General features: G+C 42.2%; 1 protein-coding gene across 1 annotated transcript in view; it reads right to left on the bottom strand.

The window, feature by feature from the left end:
• Window positions 1-1,616: 1,616 nt before the first annotated feature.
• The window catches only part of LOC307141861 (NLR family CARD domain-containing protein 3-like), a gene marked incomplete at its 3' end in the record, with an annotated part of 61,637 nt that continues 42,258 nt past the window's right edge, over window positions 1,617-20,995 (bottom strand). The window contains exon 3 of the mRNA XM_079842317.1: window positions 1,617-3,606. Within this exon, the coding sequence (XP_079698443.1) occupies window positions 1,617-3,606 (1,990 nt within the window). The remainder of the gene's footprint in view (window positions 3,607-20,995) is intronic.

The following is a 20,995-nucleotide window of genomic DNA, read 5'->3' as shown; positions in this document are numbered from 1 at the left end:
GCCAGTCAAACATGTTGTGGGTAGATTAGTGGTAATGCATTCATGTATTGCCTTCTTAGGAATAATTTTTTTATAGATAAAAACCATGACCACCGATGTGATCTTTGACCCCCAAAATGCAGATACTGCACTCTGCCTTTGGATGACCTTAAACAACTAAAACACTATTGCAAAGGCAAAGTGCAGTATCTGCAAACTAAATGTGTTCATCCAACTTTTTTCATGCTTCTTAATACATGTTTATAGTAATAATAAACTGTATATAATACAGAATTTTCATTTTTGGTTGAACTATCCCTTTAATATGGCCATTCATAATTTCCTAGAATTAGAGGTTAAATTGCTATTTCATAGCAATATGAAAACTGCCACAATTACCGTGACAACAACTACAGTTCAAAGCAATATGAAAACTGCCACAATTACCATGACAACAACTACAGTTAAAAGCAATATGAAAACCGCCACAATTACCATGACAACTGCTACAGTTCAAAGCAATATGAAAACCGCCACAATTACCATGACAACAACTACAGTTCAAAGCAATATGAAAACCGCCACAATTACCATGACAACAACTACAGTTCAAAGCAATATGAAAACCGCCACAATTACCATGACAACAACTACAGTTCAAAGCAATATGAAAACTGTCACAATTACCATGACAACAACTACAGTTCAAAGCAATATGAAAACCACCACAATTACCATGACAACTGCTACAGTTCAAAGCAATATGAAAACTGTCACAATTACCATGACAACAGCTACAATTCAAAGCAATATGAAAACCGCCACAATTACCATGATAACAAATGTAGTCTAGTTAATTTTGCTGTGACCTAAAGTTAAATTTTGAGAAGGTAATTCGACTGAACTGCAGTGAATCTAATCCAATAGTTTTACATCATTGCACATAGGCCCCGCCCACTGGTGATCAGTCACTTTGACAGGTCCTGTTTAAACAGCTCGTTTGTGTCTCTGTAGAGGATGGATTATTTTGAATGGCGTCCTGGATCACCTCAGAGGATTTTGTGTTTGTCTGGAGCATTTGACTGCAGATTATTTGTAAATGAGACACAGTGTGAGGGAGAGTTTGCAGAGAAACTTGTGCAACGATAAAGCAAAGCCAACAGTATTGGATCTGACAGCAGCTAGATCTTAAAGCTAAAGTATGATCATAAAGGCGTGAGCAGTTTAATAATACTTTGTCTGTAAATGTTTTATATGAGTGTTGGAGGCTTTGATATTTTGTCTTAAGCCGTGACATTAGCCGATTATAATGCTGGCGTTTACTGACAAGAGCCGCCCCTTGAAAACGGATGATTTCAGACAGAGGGTCAGAATGAGGTTGGAAAATCATTAATGTGTATTTGTGGATTATTAACAGCACAAGTCAGTGGTGCCAAACTCAGCTCCTGATTAGCTGCATCAGGTTTGTTTAATTAGGGCTGAAGCTAAACTCTGCAGGACTGTGGCCCTCCAGGGAACTGAGTTTGCCACCCCTAGTATAAGTGAACATTGAGGAACATAAAAATAAAATCCATGACCCCTTTAAAGATGTTAGATTCATTATTAATCATGACTCTTCATTAGTGAATAATTAACACTCACAGAGCTTTTCTGCAGTTGCTCATAGCTGGTATTAGTCTACTTCTGCCCTCATCTGATGTGTTGTATTTCCTGAGGTTCAGCTCATCCAGCGGCTCCTCTGAGATCTGAAGCATGTAGGCGATTGTTGAGCACTGAGCAGGAGAGAGATACAACTCTGAGTGTTTGTCTGATTTCACAAACTCCTGAATCTCTCTGGACAGAGTCTGATCTTTCACTTCCAGCAGACAGAGGAACAGATTGATGGATTGATCAGCTGAGAGACGATACTCCTCATCCTCATCTTTGATCTTCTGTTGAATGTGCTGTGTGATTCTCCTGATGTCCTCTGAGCTGTTCTGTGTGTGTGTCAGTAGATCCTGTAAGAGTCTCTGATTGGACTCCAGAGAGACGCCCAGCAGGAACCGCAGGAACAGATCCAGCCGTCCATTCTCACTCTTGAGGGCTTTATTTACTGCTGATGTTAGTAGATCACACAGAGAGTCAGTGTCAGAGTCATGTTCATATTCTGCATCCAGAAGCTGCAGTGGATCCTTGTTCTTGATCACATGAGAGTAAAACACATAGAAAGCAGCGAGAAACTCCTGAATGCTCAGATGAATGAAGCTGTAGACTTTCCTCTGATGAATCACAGATTCCTCCTTAAAGATCTCAGTGCAGATCCCAGAATGCACTGCGGCGTCAGTGACGTCTATGCCGCTCTCTCTCAGGTCCTCCTCATAGAACATCACATTGCCCTTCATCAGCTGTTTGAAAGCCACTTCAGCAAGTTTCACAATCACTTCTCTGTTGGACGGCAGGAGTTTCTCTGGATCTCTCTCTTCATACTTCTGGTTCCTCATGTTGATCTGAATCAGCAGGAAGTGGATGTACATTTCAGTCAGAGTTTGAGGGATTTCTGCACTCAGATCTTCTTCCAGGAGCTTCTGAAGCACAGTGGATGAGATCCAGCAGAAGACGGGTATGTGGCACATGATGTGGAGGCTTCTTGCTCTTCTGATGTGTGAGATGATTCTGCTGGCTTGATGCTCGTCCCTGATTCTCTTCCTGAAATATTCCTCCTTCTGAGGCTCATTGAATCCCTGAATCTCTGTCAGACGGTTGATGTATTTGGAGGGGATCTGATTGGCTGCTGCTGGTCTGGAGGTGATCCAGATGAGAGCCGAGGGAAGCATCTCTCCTTTCATGAGCTTTGACATCAACACATCCACTGATGAAGTCTCAGTCACACCAGAAACTTCCTTTGACATCAACACATCCACTGATGAAGTCTCAGTGACACCAGAAACTTCCTGAGCGTCTGAAAACCTCAGTGTGATTCTGCTTTCATCCAGACCATCAAAGATGAACACAACTTTACACTCCTCATAAATCCTTGAGTCCAGATCTTGAAGTTCAGGATGAAAGTCCAGCAGAAGTCTGTGAAGACTGTACTGATCATCTCGGATCAAGTTCAGCTCTCGAAATGGAAGCACAAACATGAAATCTACATCCTGATTGGCTCTTCCCTCGGCCCAGTCCAGAATGAACTTCTGCACAGAGACGGTTTTTCCGATTCCAGCGATGCCTTTAGTAAGAACAGTCTTGATTTTGGTGTTTCTCTTTCTTATTTTCTTCTTACGTCCTGGTTCAGGTGAGGCTGTAAAGATGGCATTGCAGTAGATTGGAGTGTCTTGTGAGTGTTGTGTTCTGGCTGTTTTCTCCATCTGTAAAACCTCATGTTCTTCATTCACTCCTTCTCTCTCTCCCTCTATGATGTAGAGCTGTGTGTAGATCCTGTTCAGGAGGGCTTCATTCTCCTGGAGTTTCAGTCCCTCAAATAATCTCTCATACTTGTTCTTCATGCTGGTTTTGTGCTGGTCTTTGACTCTCTGTAGTTCTTCATCCACTGGTTGATCGTGTGTGTTCAGGGACGCAGTAACGGTTGTGTTGTTCAGACAGAAGACTGAGGCGGCCCCTCCAGAGATGCTTCGGTTTCTGTCCACTATGCTGAAGAAAACAGATAAAACAAATATGTAAAATAAAGAAATGAATGAATAAATAAAATTGAAAAGTAAACCACATTGTAAAACAATACAGATGACAATCCTGTAAGACATTCATTATACAGAAAATATATTACTTCAATTGCAGTTTAACTTTTAAAGTTAATTGTCAAAATGTTTACAAAAAAGATAAAGTCAAAATTAATTTTCGATTAGTGTTGTCAAAAATATCGATATTTCGCTATGAATCGATACTGAAATATCTGAAACGATACGATACTCATTTTCTACAGTATGGATACCAGCTGCGCCTCCTCTCATTCAGTCCGGTTAACCCTCTGAACACGGCCAACATGTGTTCTGCTGGATTTTTCCTCATGACAGCGTGTTAGTGTTGGTGTGATTGGTCTGAATTTCGCACGGGATTGCATTATAATTATACTAATTCCCGCAGATTTCACGCTCGCATAAGAAGCACACACACACATAGGCCAACCGTAATAAAGCCGCCTCTGACATACAAGTGCAAATATTAGTTCCCTTTTCCAGCTTATTAATGGTCAAATACATGCAAAAATGTCTCAATGCCCATCTTGGTCAGTATTAACGTAAACACAGTCGTAACCAGTTCAGGAAGAATGTGTAGCAGGAACAGTGTTTGGTAATCTGTATTTAATTTTTTACAATAAAGATTATCCAATGTTATTTTAAATGTGATTACTTTTTTATATTCAGTTTCTTCCCTGAATACTGTTAGACTTACCTGAAAAAATAAAGCAGCCTATTTCATTTGTATCTTTATTCTATTGTGTTTATTTGTGTTATTGTTTGTTATTTGTTTATTTGTTCTTATTTTATACCCGTTTACTCGTCTTTTTAAATTAAATTTGAGATCAAGCTTCCTTGTACCTGGTCCTACCAGACTCTCATACATTTCATTTGTTCAGAGAGTCTGGCCGCTCTCCATTGACCAGCGTTCACTTCCTTGAAGGCGGGAACTCTCACTGCATGAAAAGTGTGATTTTCGTCAGTATGTGGCACTGTAGATTGCCGTGAAACTTCAGGTTTACGACTGTGCACGACAATTTGCAGGCAACACCGAAAACTGCCGTAAATTGTCTGAAATTGACATGGGTCTTGCTTGGCAGTTGTCCCCCCATGACCCCCCCATGACCCCCCCTCCCCTTAATTCTAGAGGAGGCTTTAACATGTAAATGAACATGCTGTGAGCTACACAAATGCAAATCAGAGTAGCAGCAGGGGGAGTTTTATCTAGGTTCTGAATTTTTTTAACTAAAACATTTTAAGTTAAATGTACTCGTTTTAGTTCACATTACTAAATTTTAGGGCAACCAGTTTGCTCCAATTTTTTAAGTAGATTCAACTTGTCCGGGCTAACAGAGTAGATTAATTACTCTGTATGTCATTAGCAATAACCAATGTTATGTAAAAAAAAATACACACAAAATAAAAAGTTACGGTGTTATGCCTATATGTAATTGAAGCACTTTTGCCACACCCATTAACTTAAATAAAGTGAAAATAAATATAATAGGTTTTTCTAGAGCTGGTGGTCTGAAACCTCAATGAGGTTGAAGAATATAGGGATAAATTAAGCCCCTCTGTGGACTGATTTCCCGACTCTTGTGATTCTCTATCTCTCTCACACACACACACACACACACACACACACACACACACACACACACACACACACACACACACACACACACACACACACACACACACACACACACACACACACACACACACACACACATCTGTGCAGGCAGACACACACACACACACACACAGCCAAAATACATCAACATTTTTTTTATTTTATTCACCTCTTAACATTCTTTTGTTTCATTTTCTTGTTAATTTAATACATTTCTTAAATTCAGTTTGTTGTTAGACTCCCTTCTTTGTGAACTGTCATAAACTGACTATATCAAGACAATCAATCCTAATCCCATCAAATTTGTGAGCGAGAACTGTAGTCTGTACATGCATGTGGTACTAAATACATTTTCCATTCTGTCCAGGAAAATGTTTTAATACAGAGTTTTCATTAATTCTGGAAAACATCCTTATAACTATGACCTCGCATGTGATTGGAGGAGCCCGACGAGCTTCATGGCCATGACGCGTACAAAACTTGAAGACGAGCTTTAAACAGACGTGTTTTGGACTCTTTTTTTTTAATACATTTCCTGTGTTTTTGCTTTGCTTTTTCGTGATCAACAATGACTGGACGCCGTCTCTCCTTCAGCTCCCCTTCAACTCAATCTCTGCATGGACGCGGCCAACTTTTTCGACTAATTTTCAGGAGGCTGTCTTCGTCTTCACAACTCTGAGGCAAACTGCAGGCGCTATGAACCACAGCATGGGTAATGTAACGTTACGATTTAAAGAATATGCTTTTATTCAGCTGTATAAGGACATGGATGCGTTAATAGATCCGAGCTTAAAACTGCACATTTTGTTTACACAGACTATCCTCGCCTCATAACGAAGCCGTGAGCTCTTATCTGCTTGGAGTGATTTCCGCGAGTCCAGATTTAACCGCTGATCACGACGACATTGTGTGTAAGTATAACGTCTAATGTTTTTCTCATTCCTTGTTTAATTTTACTGTGACTGTTTTTATTAATACCAGTCTCATGTAATTGTTTTCCAGCTGCCTGTAAGACGTATTATGAATCGACATGCCGGAGCTTCAGATACAAACAACCTGAACTTATGCTGCCTTCACGTGCTCTCGGAATTATCGTAAATACGAGTTTCCTAGGTAAACATTGCACATGAACGCCCTCACATTTTGAAACTTGAATGCAATGCGCTCGTAATCACGACTTCAGAAGTCGGAATCATCAAATTTCCGATAGCACATGAAGGCAGCATTACATCGCAGGCGGAAACTGCAAAGTTTAGCTCGGAGTCGATCAAGAAGAAAAAGGGTAAGATTTATTATATTAGATCCGTTTTTTGTCAATGTGAGTATTTTTCAGGTTGCTTATTGTCTTTATGGATTGTATTACAGTTGCTGGAAGCGAGACGAAGTGCGCGGGGTGAGGATGAGGTGGACATGTGGAAGTCCGCGACCATTGAACTCATATCTGATGAGGAAGACGGCATTGTTGACGGGGAGACATACTGCTGCACTGTACATAGTTGTGTGTTTAACAATAAAGCTCTTTCTTTGAATAAACAGCTGTGTGTTTATTAGGGCTGAACGATACATCGAATTTTCATCGTCATCGCGATATGAACTCGCGCGATGAACATATCGCAACAGACAGCCTGAGACGATGAAAAAGGGAATACAGTTTATTACATGCGCCAATCTGAGTAACGTATTATGGATACTTTGATTACTTCCACATTGAATTGCATTTTATAAGTGTAGGAATGCGGCCATCAAATCCTGCTTACTAAACATTATAAATATTCTATATTATAAATATTACTATATTATAAAATATTTAGCTAACATCAAACGGGGCCAACGGCTCTTGGACTAGTAAATCAGCGCATAGGAGAACATTCCTATGCGCTGATTTACTAGCCGAAGAGCCGTTGCACGTCAAATAAGCAGGAGCACCTGCTTTTTTTTTTTTGTATGTGCAGCAGTTTAATGTGAATATTATGACACGAGTGAAGCACAAAGTTTTATTTACAAAATAAATAATAGGTTCGCAGTTAAATGTTACATCACAGCCATGGAAACATATGGATTCATGCCGATCGAGGCTTTATGTGGTGAGCCAAATTTAAGTTTGCTTGCGTTTTGCGATCTGGTCACACGATTTTCCACGAATTTAACAATAGGCTTACTCCATTTTATTCTACTGGACATGGAATCTCTTATTTATTTTCCCAAATCCTCATTTACGTCTCTGACAGGGGATTAAACATTTCTTCCGTGTTTGATTTATTTAGGAGTAGGCTATATTCGCAACATTTACTATGGTAAAGTTGAAAAGGTAGGACAGATACATTTTACTTCAAACTTTACTTTATTTAACACCGTTTGTGCTGCTATTAGACTTGGTCAAGATTTTGTGTATAGCGCATTTCATATACGCCGGAGATTTTTAGTTTCGCTTTCTCTCACAGCGCATAATCAAACAAAGCCTACGTTCTTGACCCTGTGGAAGATAATTTCGTTCTTCACATTTTACTACAAGTAGCCGATCAGTTTTGGAACATCAGGAGAAAACTTGAAGATATTAGAAAACGATGCTTCTTTCCTGCTCGTGTCATCCCTTTCAGTGCAGAGGCATATGACGCACGTCTATGGGGAAATATAAAAGATTTTTTTCTTTAACTAATATTTAACTTATATTATTTATATTTCGATTATTTACAGATATTTATTTAAATGTTTTACAGGCTGTAGTAGGCTATGTTGTTTCACTGACGGAAGTATGCCTACTAAAATAAACATGCATGTTTGAGCCTTATATTTTTTATTTTCAAAATGTAGGCTATTTAATTTAGATATATATACATATATATACACCTCAATCTCAATTAAATAGCCTACATTTTGAAAATAAATATAAACAAATAATATATTTAACGAATATATAACGAATTTATATATATAATATAGGCAAAAAAATATATATTGGCCTAGGCGTGCGTGCGTGTGTATCCGCCACCGCGCCACTGCACAGTTGCACTGCCGTGTTATATTTCCCTTTCGAGGGAACTTCACACTGCGTCCACTAGGGACAGCTTTGGGAACGCCCACAGCATGATAGCGTCTGATGCACGTATGTCAACTCAACCAATGGCGAGAGTGAGCGTCACGGGCGGGTGACGTCACGTCGAGGAAAGGATAAATATACATCCGGTCCGATCGCACTTCAGCTTTTCTGCCTCAGCTAAGCGATCTGTGTGAAAACTGTCTCTGTCTATCTATTGTTGTCCGTCAAAAGCACAATAAGTCTCAGTTTAAAAATGGCGAATGCATCAGTATTCAAACAGTGTACTCCTCCGTGTCCCCGTTTCCTTACGGGTGGAGATACACATGATTTGTGTGTGATGTGTTTGGGAGTGGAGCATGCTCTGTCAGCCTTCGAGGGGGCTGAGTGTGAGCATTGTGAGAAGCTGCCGCTTCGCATGCTCCGCTCCCGCCTGTCACTCTTCGAGAAGGGTGATCAGGATCGCGTTCCCTCTGGTTCTGGACCCGCTGCTGCTGAGGCACAGCGGAGAAGGACATCATGGGGTTCGCAGATGGATCTCTCGGCGGGGTTTGAGACGAGCGCGAGCGCTCTTTCTCTGCCTTCACCCGGGAGATCTGTCGCTCAATCTCTGGTGTCGGAAGCCCGCGCTGCGGCTTCTTCCGCCCAGAGTGAGAGCCCGTCGCTTCAACACTCCAGCTCTGAGGAGGTGGATGTGTTGAGCGTCGGATTGGGGGAAGATGATTCGCCATCTCTTTCCCCCGCACACGAAGAGCTGGTGGAGGTGATTACTCGCGCTGTGGCGAAGTTAAATATTGATTGGCCAGCCGAGAAACAAGGCGCTCGTCCGAAAAGCAAATTAGACGAGCGCTTTTTGACGTCAAATGTGTCACCTTCACCACGGGGTCTTCCTTTCTTTCCTGATTTACACAGTGAGCTGTGTAGATCATGGAAGAAACCATATTCATCACGTCTTTTCAGCCCTCAAGTAAAAACATACAGTGATATAAGGGGGCTGAAAGAATATGGTTATGGGGCGATGCCTAAAGTGGATCAGACGCTTGCTAGTTATCTGTCCCCTACTTCAGCATCGTCCCTGAAGGCCCCCACGCTCCCCACTAAACCATTAAAAACAACATCAGGGCTAGTGGGGAAAGCGTACACGGCAGCAGGGCAGGCTGGTGCATGTTTGCATACAATGAGTATTTTGCAAGCGTACCAGGCTGAACTGCTGGGGGATTTGGATGGCGGCGAAACAGTGAGCCCTGAGGCAGTGCGCGAACTGCGTCGGGCTACAGATTTATCTCTGAGAGCCACCAAGGAGACCGCTAGAGCTATTGGGCGGTCTATGGCAGCCTTGGTGGCGACAGAGAGACATCTGTGGCTCAATTTATCTGAAATTAAGGATAAAGACAGGGCTTTTCTCCTTGATGCGCCAGTTGAACCCGCTGGTCTGTTCGGCGACGCTGTAAATGAAGTCGTCGACAGATTTCAGGAGAATAAAAAGCAAGCGGAGGCTTTTAAAAAATATCTCCCGCGCCGCCACCAACCCTCTGGGGCTGCTGGGCGTGAGCAGCCCCAGCCGTCTAGCTCTTCTTACAGGCAGCAGCAAAAAGAGAGTGTCGCATCTCGTGCTCCACCTCAGAGATACGGTGGGCCAGGTCGGCACTCTCAGCCGAAGCCTTCTAAGCCGAAGACCGACCTGAGGGTCGTGCTTCAGGCGAAGAAGGCTTCAGGCCAAAAGAGGTCCTGACGCCAGCAGTGTCAGGTCTCCGAGGGCGCCCCCCTGCGGGGTGGATTGGTGTTCACCTCAGTATACGGTGCCCACTCCACTTCGTTGCCCTCAGGGGACCGTTCTGCCAACCCCGCCACCCTTGGTGCTTCGGGGCGCAGCGGTTTCCAGCGAGCTCGTGACTCGGCGTCCACAGGACAAAGTGTCACACTCGCAGCCTCCAAGGAGGTTAGAAACGCAGCCAGATCGGTTAGGTGCTGCCAGTACGCTTCAGGCCGCCGAGATGGTTGCAGTGGAAATATCAGAGACCAGCCTCGAGAGGCTGGTTCCCTTAGTAGATTTTGTGGCAGAATGGAAACGTCTACCAAATATATCGCTATGGGTCCTGCAGACGGTAGAAAAGGGGTACAGAATTCAGTTTGGGTTCCACCCACCTCGTTTCAACGGAGTGCTGGTAACATCAGTACGTCCCGAGCAGGCTCTGATAATGGAACAGGAAGTAGAAACCTTGTTAAAAAAGGAGGCTATAGAACAGGTCCCTGTACAGAACAGAGAGTCGGGTTTTTACAGCCGGTACTTCTTAGTTCCAAAAAAGGATGGAGGGTTGCGCCCCATATTAGATCTTCGTCGTCTGAATTGTACGGTCAGGAAACTAAAATTCAAGATGCTGACGCTAAGTCAGATTGTGACCCAAATCAGATCCGAGGATTGGTTTGTCACAATAGATCTGAAGGACGCATACTTCCATGTCTCCATCCTTCCACAACACAGGAAGTTCCTGAGGTTTGCTTTCGGGGGCAAAGCGTACCAGTATCGGGTTCTTCCATTTGGTCTAGCTCTCTCACCCCGCACGTTCACGAAATGCGTAGATGCAGCTCTGGCCCCGCTCAGGCTGCAGGGCATACGCATTCTGAACTATATAGACGACTGGCTGATTCTGGCACAGTCGCAGGAGATGGCGGTTCGGCATCGAGATGTCGTCCTCGCGCATATTCAAAAGTTGGGGTTGAGGCTGAACGCGAAGAAGAGTGTGCTTTCTCCAGTGCAGAGGACCACTTTCCTAGGCGTGGTTTGGGATTCCGTAGCAATGCGGGCAGTGCTTTCACCCACGCGCATTGCTGCGATTCTGTCAGCTATAAAGAGAGTCAAACTAGGCCAGTCATTCACTGTCAAGCAGTTTCAAAAGTTGCTGGGGTTATTGGCAGCGGCGTCCAACGTGATTCCTTTTGGCCTGCTGTACATGAGGCCCTTACAGTGGTGGCTCAGGACCAGAGGGTTTTCCCCGAGGGGGAACCCTTTTCGTATGATCAAGATCACGCGGCGGTGTCTCCGCGCCTTGGTCATATGGAAGAAAGCCTGGTTCCTGTCCCAGGGTCCGGTGCTGGGGGCACTATGTCGTCGAGTCACCCTGACGACAGATGCCTCTCTCACGGGCTGGGGAGCGGTAATGGAAGGCCGCTCAGCTCAGGGTCTGTGGGGGGACCATCATCTTTCGTGGCACATCAACTGCCTGGAGATGATGGCAGTCTTCAATGCTTTGAAGTTCTTCCTCCCGGACCTGAGGGGCCATCATGTGTTGGTCCGTACGGACAACACATCGGTGGTTTCCTATGTAAATCGTCAGGGGGGTCTGCGTTCGCGCCCACTGTGCAAACTAGCGCACCAGATCCTCCTGTGGTCTCTGGGGAAGTTACTCTCCTTGAGAGCAATCTTTATCCCGGGGGCCCAGAATATTGGAGCGGACATCCTGTCGAGACAGGGGCTGAGGCCAGGGGAATGGAGACTTCACCCCGAGGTGGTGAAGCTCATTTGGGAGATTTACGGCCAGGCGGAAGTGGATCTGTTTGCGTCTCAGAATACGACGCACTGTCCACTCTGGTTCTCGTTGACACATCCAGCTCCTCTGGGACTGGATGCCATGGTACAGACGTGGCCGAGGCGGCGTCTGTACGCGTTTCCCCCAGTTGTTCTGCTCCAGGGAGTTCTGGAGAAAGTTCGCCGGGAGGGGATAAGTCTACTGCTAGTAGCCCCTTACTGGCCGAGCCGGATTTGGTTCTCGAACCTTGTAACACTGCTCGATGGCTCACCTTGGAAGATTCCGATAAGGAGGGATCTTCTATCTCAGGCGGAGGGCTCAATATTTCACCCCCGCCCAGAAATGTGGAACCTATGGGTTTGGCCGCTGAGGGGGCTGAGCTCATAGAGTCTGGTCTCTCTACCGAGGTAGTGGAGACCATTCTTAGCTCCAGAGCTCCATCCACGAGGAGACTATATGCCCTGAAGTGGAAGTTGTTCACTTCTTGGTGTCAAGAACGACATTTAGATCCAGTCAACTGCCCTGTTGGTTCAGTGCTAGATTTTTTACAAGAGCGATTCTCTTCTGGGTTGACCCCTGCTACACTAAAGGTGTATGTTTCATCTATTTCTGCTTACCATGCCCATGTGGATGGTATTACTGTGGGGAGAGACCCGTTGGTAACTCGTTTCCTTCGTGGCACTAAGAGGCTGAGGCCTGCGGTGCGTACTAGAGTTCCTACTTGGGATTTGGCTATAGTGTTGGAAGGTTTATCTGCGGCTCCGTTCGAGCCACTTGACATCATCTCAGAAAAGTTTCTGACTCTGAAAACCATCTTCCTTCTTGCCATCTCTTCTATTAAGAGAGTAGGAGACCTTCAGGCCTTATCAATATCCCCTTCGTGCTTGGAGTTTGCACCAGGGATGGTTAAAGCTTTCCTTTACCTTAGATTAGGGTATGTTCCGAAGGTGTTAACCAATGTTCCACGGCCTATAGTGTTGCCCTCCTCCATTTGTTAATCCAGACCAGGAAAGATTGAACCTTATATGTCCAGTGCGAGCACTGGATGCTTATGTCCACAGAGCTGCCCTGTGGAGAAAAGCGGATCAATTGTTTGTTTGTTTTGGACCTCAGAACAGGGGTCTCCCTGCGTCCAAACATACAATGAGCAAGTGGATAGTCGAGGCTATCTCACTGGCTTATGGGTCTTTTGATCAGCAGTGTCCCTTAGCTGTCAAAGCCCACTCTACTAGGAGTATGGCGGCCTCTAAGGCCTTGGTATCGGGGGTTTCCCTCAAAGAAGTCTGCGATGCGGCCGGTTGGTCCTCGCCTCTTACGTTTGTGAGATACTATGATCTTGACCTGGAATGTGCTCCAGGTTCTTCAGTGCTCCTGTCTTGAATGTGCCACAGTTTCACACGACAGGCATTTGGTATTATGGCGTTTTGGTATTTCGTTCCCAAAGCTGTCCCTAGTGGACGTAGTGTGAAGTTCCCTCGAAAGGGAACGTCTCAGGTTATGACTATAACCATAGTTCCCTGAGAAGGGAACGAAACACTGCGTCCCTTTGCCATACTCCCTGCATCCCTGTGATCCCTTGCTTCGGCAGTTTAGCTGAAGTGCGATCGGACCGGATGTATATTTATCCTTTCCTGGACGTGACGTCACCCGCCCGTGACGCTCACTCTCGCCATTGGTTGAGTTGACATACGTGCATCAGACGCTATCACGCTGTGGGCGTTCCCAAAGCTGTCCCTAGTGGACGCAGTGTTTCGTTCCCTTCTCAGGGAACTATGGTTATAGTCATAACCTGAGACGTTCATTCTCCCTTCTCTTTTTTTCTTTAATATGAAATGCTGTTTGAATTTCCAAGATAGAAACGCTTTCTTGCCCTGGCTCTGAGGTTCTGGCTCCATCTCTACCTCTAGCTCCCGCTGCTCCTCTTCCGACTGATCACGCAAACCATGCATTTTTTTGTTTTCATATTGGGGCGTTCTGAGAAATGCATTGAATTGCCTTAATTTATTTAGAGAGTAAATAAACTCATGAAACAGAGAAGCATCGTTAATGTTATCCATTGATTTCAACAATGTACTGTATTCTAAATATCAACTATTTAAATTGTAACTGTAACGGAATACAGTTACTCATAGTATTCTGAATACGTGATGCCAGTACATGTAGGTACATGTATTCCGTTACTGCCCAACACTGAACACGACCTATTAAAGCACTAAGACATGGGAACAGTATAGCTATATTCACATTTGAATATTTATCGCAAGTCATATCGTCATCGCAATATTAAACAATGTTATCGCACATCGCAGCTTTTCCTCATATCGTGCAGCCCTAGTGTTTATAAATGAAGCTCTTTCTTTGAATAAACAGCTGTGTGTTTGCTTCCTGCTTCGCTACTGTTCGGACGCTCTTGCCTACTGCTCCGCGCTTTGCTCTATCGCTTCTATATTTTACAACTTCAGCAAATCAGCACAGTGCTCAAACAACAAAGCTTGACTCTAATGATAAAATTAGAAACTCTGGTGACTGAATTCCTAAACAAAAAGCGGAATATTTCAACCGACCAGCCTCCCACTGCCTTCAGCTTACATTCCGGAGAAGGGAAAACACAGCTGCCTACATTCAAAAGGATAAGAAAATGCCTCTTCTAGAATCTACTTGCTGCACAAACTGCCACAGACTTTTACAAAGGATTGCAGTTCTTGAAACAAAGTTATTTGCGGAACCATCCAACCAGACGAATCACACAGCAGAGCTTCATCATGATCGCCCTCTGCACACTGCCGGTGAGTCCCATAAATGTAGTGCTACTCAACATGTAGAGAAACAAGTAACTTATCAACACACTAATCGATGGAACAAACAGGGAGCAAGACCAAAAGGCACTCGAGACATCAGATTGTCACGAGCGTCACATATTGCCGCAGTAGCATGCTCTACCCCAGACACAAGGATTGCAAACACTAGTTTTCTACCACCAAATATACATCTTGAAAATAGATTTGAAGTGCTAATGAATGTGGGTGAGGAATCCCCAAACGTGATAAATGTGACCGAACACAGATTGAATCAGCCCGCAGCTAACACTGATGCTAACAGGCGCTCAAGGTCAAGCAGACAGCGGCCCTCAGCTCAGAGCGCAGCCGAGCCCAGGACTCTGATAGTGGGGGACTCAACAATCAGAAACATTAGCAGCAGGGATACAACTACATGCTGCCTTCCACAAGCTACAGTTTCTGATGTCAACAGGGAACTTAAGAACATTCTGATGAAACACAAGACTGCAAATCGACTCATCATTCATGTGGGAAAGAACGATATTCAGAGAGAGGAGTCAGAACTTCTAAAGAGGGATTTCAATGAACTTTTTGAAACACTTAGAAAACTGAAAGTTCAGCCGTTCATCAGTGGACCACTTCCATCAAAAGGAACAAATAGGTTCTCACGGCTACTTGGGCTTAATACATGGCTGCAAAAAACCTGCAACATGAAGGGAGTGAACTTTATCGACAATTTTAATCTCTTCTGGAGTCAGAGACAACTGTTTACATCAAACGGCCTCCACCCAAACAAACTCGGTGCAAGAGTGCTAAAGGACAATATTTATTTTTCCCTTCATCATCCTTCAGCTGTGTGTGCTAACCCACTCAACCTGGATGGCACACACACACCAGTAAAGCACGATCACAGGACTTCATTTCAGCATCTGAATGGACATGCGGTTGATACACCCCACAAGGACAATGATAACACCACGCAGCCACAACAACCACTTCTCATGGACACACTCCCAGCAGAGCCCCGCCCTCAGAGCTCACCACAGACACACTGTGACGGATTAGAACTGCTCCAAATGACACAGATCGAGGCACTAAACAGTAACATCTCAGCCCATACTGTGGAGTCTGTGGAGGCACTGGTAAAAATGGGGACCATCAGGAGTGACACTGGTGAAATTTTAAAACTTATAATGTGATATAAGCAATAAGCTGGAAGAAATGTCACTCCTTGAACCGGACGATAACATATTGCAGCTTCCGGTAACACCAGAGAAACAGCCCCCCTCACCAGACATGTTATTCCGCTCTACAGCATCCCTGCCTCTGAGCTTCACAGAGAAAATGGATTTTGTTTATACTGGAAACAGACAATCATACTCGATCGCTGCGAGCCCCCAGATATCAACCAAAAAGCGTCAAGGCCCACAACCACCAAAGACTGTGGGCCCAGCTCGCTCTGCCCCTCCTCCTGTGAGATTTCTTCGGTCACAACGCCAGGGCACACACCCTCCTCCATCTGCACCAAAAACAACTGATACCAGCTCTCAGTGACGTGTTCTGGGTCCTCGCAACGTCAACAGCAATCTTATCAAATGTTTACAAAACATGCGTGAATCCAGTGTGCCTGCTTCTTTCTCTATTTCTGTTCTGTTACGTGATAGAAAGTCCAAGGCTTTCTCAGGCCGTATGGCAAACCCATCTAATCTGCTGCCTGTTACTTATCAAACTAAGATTACTGTGGGGGAAAAAATTAAAATTAATACTGTTAAGTTAGCACTCTTAAACATCCGTTCACTTAAAAACAAATCATTTCTAGTCAACGACTTAATATCCACAAACAACCTAGATTTTTTGCTTCTAAATGAAACGTGGCTAGAAGACAGCTGCAGTGCAACAGTCCTCAATGAAACAGCCCCTCTTAACTTTACTTTTATGAGTGTCTGCAGACCAGTCAGAAGGGGCGGGGGGGTCGCAGCACTATTTAAAGATGTTTATCAATGTAAGCAAGTATCATTTGGTGACTATTTGTCTCTAGAATATCTGGGCATTGTGCTAAAAGGTGCACCACGCATCCTGCTTATCATTATTTAAAGGCCTCCGAAATATTCTCCGGCCTTTATTGATGACTTTACAGAGCTGTTATCAGCAATCTCATCTGAGTATGACTGTTTTGCTATTGCTGGGGATTTTAACATTCACATTGACAATGCTGAATCCAGTACAACAAAAGATCTCATGACTGTTCTTAACACTTTTGATTTGACACAACATGTACACGGACCTACACATGATCGTGGACACACTCTAGATTTACTTATCAGTAAGGGGCTAAACATTTCATCGATAGTTATTAAGGATGTGGCACTGTCTGATCATTTCTGTATTTTCTTTGATATATCAATCTGTCTCTGTCAAAAAGAGATGCTTAAATGAGAACACTAGTGTGCTGTTTATGAAGGCTATATCTCTAACACCAAGCATATCTGCAGACTCTGTTGATTTTCTCCTTGACTCTTTTAACTCAAAAGTTAAGAGTGTAATTGATGATATTGCTCCTGTAAAAGTCAGAAAAAAGAGTGGCAAACAAAAAGCACCTTGGAGAAACTCAACAGCAGTGCAATTAATGAAAAGACAATGCAGGAAATCGGAACGCATGTGGCGAAAGACAAAACTTGTAGTCCATTACAACATTTATAAAAACAGTCTTCGTGCTTTCAATGTGGAACTAGGCAAAGCTAGACAGACCTTCTTTTCAAATATTATAAATAGAAACATAAACAACACACGCACTCTTTTTGCTACTGTAGAGAGACTAACAAACCCCCCGAGTCACATTCCCAGTGAAATGCTCTCAGACAGCAAATGTAGTGAGTTTGCTTCCTTCTTCTCCGAGAAAATCATTAATATCAGAAATGCGATCAGCACATCCTTGAGTTTCTCTGAGGTGAGTCAGATCAGACCACAACCTCAGAAAATTATTATGACTGATTTTGAAGCAATTGATGGTAAAATTTTAGAAGAAACAGTACAGCACCTTAAAACATCAACCTGCGCCCTTGACACACTCCCCACTTCTTTTTTCAAAAGTGTGTTTAACTGTTTAGAAGCAGATCTCCTAGAAGTGGTAAACTCCTCACTTCTTTCTGGGACTTTTCCAAACTCCCTTAAAACCGCAGTAGTAAAGCCTCTCCTGAAAAAGAGAAATCTGGATAACTCCATATTGAGCCACTACAGACCAATCTCAAATCTCCCCTTCATAGGCAAGATCATTGAAAAAGTTGTTTTCAGTCAGCTGAACAAATTCTTGAACTCAAACGGATACTTTGACAATTTTCAATCTGGTTTCCGACCAAATCACAGCACAGAGACAGCGCTCATAAAGATTATAAATGATATTCGCCTCAATACAGATACAGGCAAAACATCGATTCTGGTACTACTGGACATCAGTGCTGCATTCGACACTGTTGACCACAACATACTTCTTGACAGGCTAGAAAATTGGGTTGGGCTTTCTGGAATGGTCCTCAAATGGTTCAGGTCATACTTAGAAGGGAGATGTTATTATGTGAGTATAGGTGACCATAAGTCTGAGTGGACATCCATGACATGCGGAGTCTGTAGAAGATTTTATTTATTTAGAAATTAGCAATTTAAGGCTAATTCAAAGACACTATTATGTTTAACTGTGTACTGTGCATGTGCATTGACTTTGAGAAAGTCCTTTAAAATGACAAGCATAGGATTTGTGTCCTCCAGAAAAAGAACTTGGAATACAGTGAAATGTGAGCCAGGTGCTTAAAGCTTGTTACCATAATAGGAAAACAACTGTGGTATATATGTAACAGAAAGTCCAAAGAGTGGGGTGGTCCTTGCAAGAACCCCCAGGCTTTGTTGTGTGGTTGGTGTGAATAAAGCCTTTTTCTGAAATCCTTAATCATTTGCAAAGTAATTTTTATGGAAAGAGAATTCTTCAACATATTTGGCACCCCAGATGGGACTGGCTCAGGAGCTGATAAAGAACCGCGGCAGGGTGTTCCTGGACGAATCAGCACAAACAAGTGGCCACGGTAAGCAGTTTTTGCTTAAAGTTTGTGTCATTCGCCAGAAATGTACCTGTTGTGGTGAGACAGCTTCTCCAAATTTAAAGAACTGAAAAGGATTTTTGATTTCAGAATAAATGCATGCTGTAGAATTTCTAACAAAAAGGCCTTGGGGATAAGGAAATATGTAGAAGCGTAAATTAGGTTATGTGTATTCTTGTCAAGCCAGATAGTTTTAAAAAGGTTTTAATTGAGCTTTATCATGTTGAGGAAGTGTATTGATAAAGTTTCAATTGTGTTTTATCATGTTGAGGAAGTGTATTGATAAAACTTGATAAAAGGTTTTAATTGTGCTTTATCGTGTTGAGGAAGTGTATCGATAAGGTTTTAATTGTGTTTTATCGTGTTGAGGAAGTGTATCGATAAATTTGAAAAAAAGGTTTTAATTGAGCTTTATCATGTTGGGGAAGTGTATTGATAAAGTTTCAATTGTGTTTTATCATGTTGAGGAAGTGTATTGATAAAACTTAATAAAAAGGTTTTAATTGTGCTTTATCGTGTTGAGGAAGTGTATCGATAAGGTTTTAATTGTGTTTTATCGTGTTGAGGAAGTGTATCGATAAATTTGAAAAAAAAGGTTTTAATTGAGCTTTATCATGTTGGGGAAGTGTATTGATAAAGTTTCAATTGTGTTTTATCATGTTGAGGAAGTGTATTGATAAAACTTGATAAAAGGTTTTAATTGTGCTTTATCGTGTTGAGGAAGTGTATCGATAAGGTTTTAATTGTGTTTTATCGTGTTGAGGAAGTGTATCGATAAATTTGAAAAAAAGGTTTTAATTGAGCTTTATCATGTTGGGGAAGTGTATTGATAAAGTTTCAATTGTGTTTTATCATGTTGAGGAAGTGTATTGATAAAACTTAATAAAAAGGTTTTAATTGTGCTTTATCGTGTTGAGGAAGTGTATCGATAAGGTTTTAATTGTGTTTTATCGTGTTGAGGAAGTGTATCGATAAGGTTTTAATTGTGTTTTATCGTGTTGAGGAAGTGTATCGATAAGGTTTTAATTGTGCTTTATCGTGTTGAGGAAGTGTATCGATAAGGTTTTAATTGTGTTTTATCGTGTTGAGGAAGTGTATCGATAAATTTGAAAAAAAGGTTTTAATTGAGCTTTATCATGTTGGGGAAGTGTATTGATAAAGTTTCAATTGTGTTTTATCATGTTGAGGAAGTGTATTGATAAAACTTGATAAAAAGGTTTTAATTGTGCTTTATCATGTTGGGGAAGTGTATTGATAAGGTTTTAATTGTGGTTTATCATGTTGAGGAAGTGTATTGATAAATTGGACAAAAAGAGTTTTAATTGTAAGTTATTGAGTTGAGGAAGTGTATCAATAGACTTGACAATAAGAATTAGTGCATTGATTTGATTAAATTAAAAAATAAGAAATACAAATCGTGTTGAGGAAGTGTATCGATTTGATTAAGTTAAATAAATAAGGAAAAAACCAGAGGGGACAGAGTAAAACAATAATTATTTTCTTAAAAGTATAGAATAGAGTGTGTTTGCTGGACTGCCTGTGGCTAAGAATAGTGTGTGTGTATGTGTGTGCAAGTTTGAGTGTCAGTGGTTAAAAATAAGCTTTTCCTCTTGTGAGGGTGTCTTCCAGCATTCTGTGTTGGAGGTACACATTTCATTTGAGAAAGAGATAAAAGAATGTCTGAATGAGCCCGAGAGACATTCAGTTAGGAAGAGTGGTGTTGCAGAATTAGAACAAAATAAAGAAGCCATATTACAATTGGTGAATAATTTTATTAATGTAAAGTAAAGTTAAATAGTAAAATTAAAAATTGGAAAATTAAAAAGTAGCTGTTGATTAGCAGATATTGTATATGATGAAAGTAAAAAGGCAAAGGTAAATAAAATAAAAGAAATAAATAAGTGATTAATTTGAAAATTATATTTGAAAACAAGTTAAAGTTAAAGAAAGTAAAGTAAAGTAAGTTAAAGAAGTGAATCAGGTCTAGAAATTGTTTATTAAAATAGTTATTGATTAAAGGACAATTATGGCCACTCCGGTGGAAATGTTAGGCTCAAAATACCCACTGTGTAAAGAATTAATAGATGAGATGTCAAATAAATGGCAAAAAAGAACTCAGAATATGATAACCAAATGGCCAAAAGAAGGGACATTTGATGTAACATTATGCGAAGAAATGGAAACCTTGATAAAAAATTACAAAATCAAGAACAGTTTAAAGAAAAAGAAGAGAGAAATTAAAAGAGAAAAGGAAAAAGCAGTGCTGGCATTGTTCAGAAAAGAAGG

The sequence above is a fragment of the Gobio gobio genome (assembly GCF_949357685.1).
Source record: "Gobio gobio genome assembly, chromosome: 18".
Taxonomy (NCBI): Eukaryota; Metazoa; Chordata; class Actinopteri; order Cypriniformes; family Gobionidae; genus Gobio; species Gobio gobio.
Note: the sequence above shows the minus strand (reverse complement) of the source record. Positions and strands in the feature narration are given on the sequence as shown.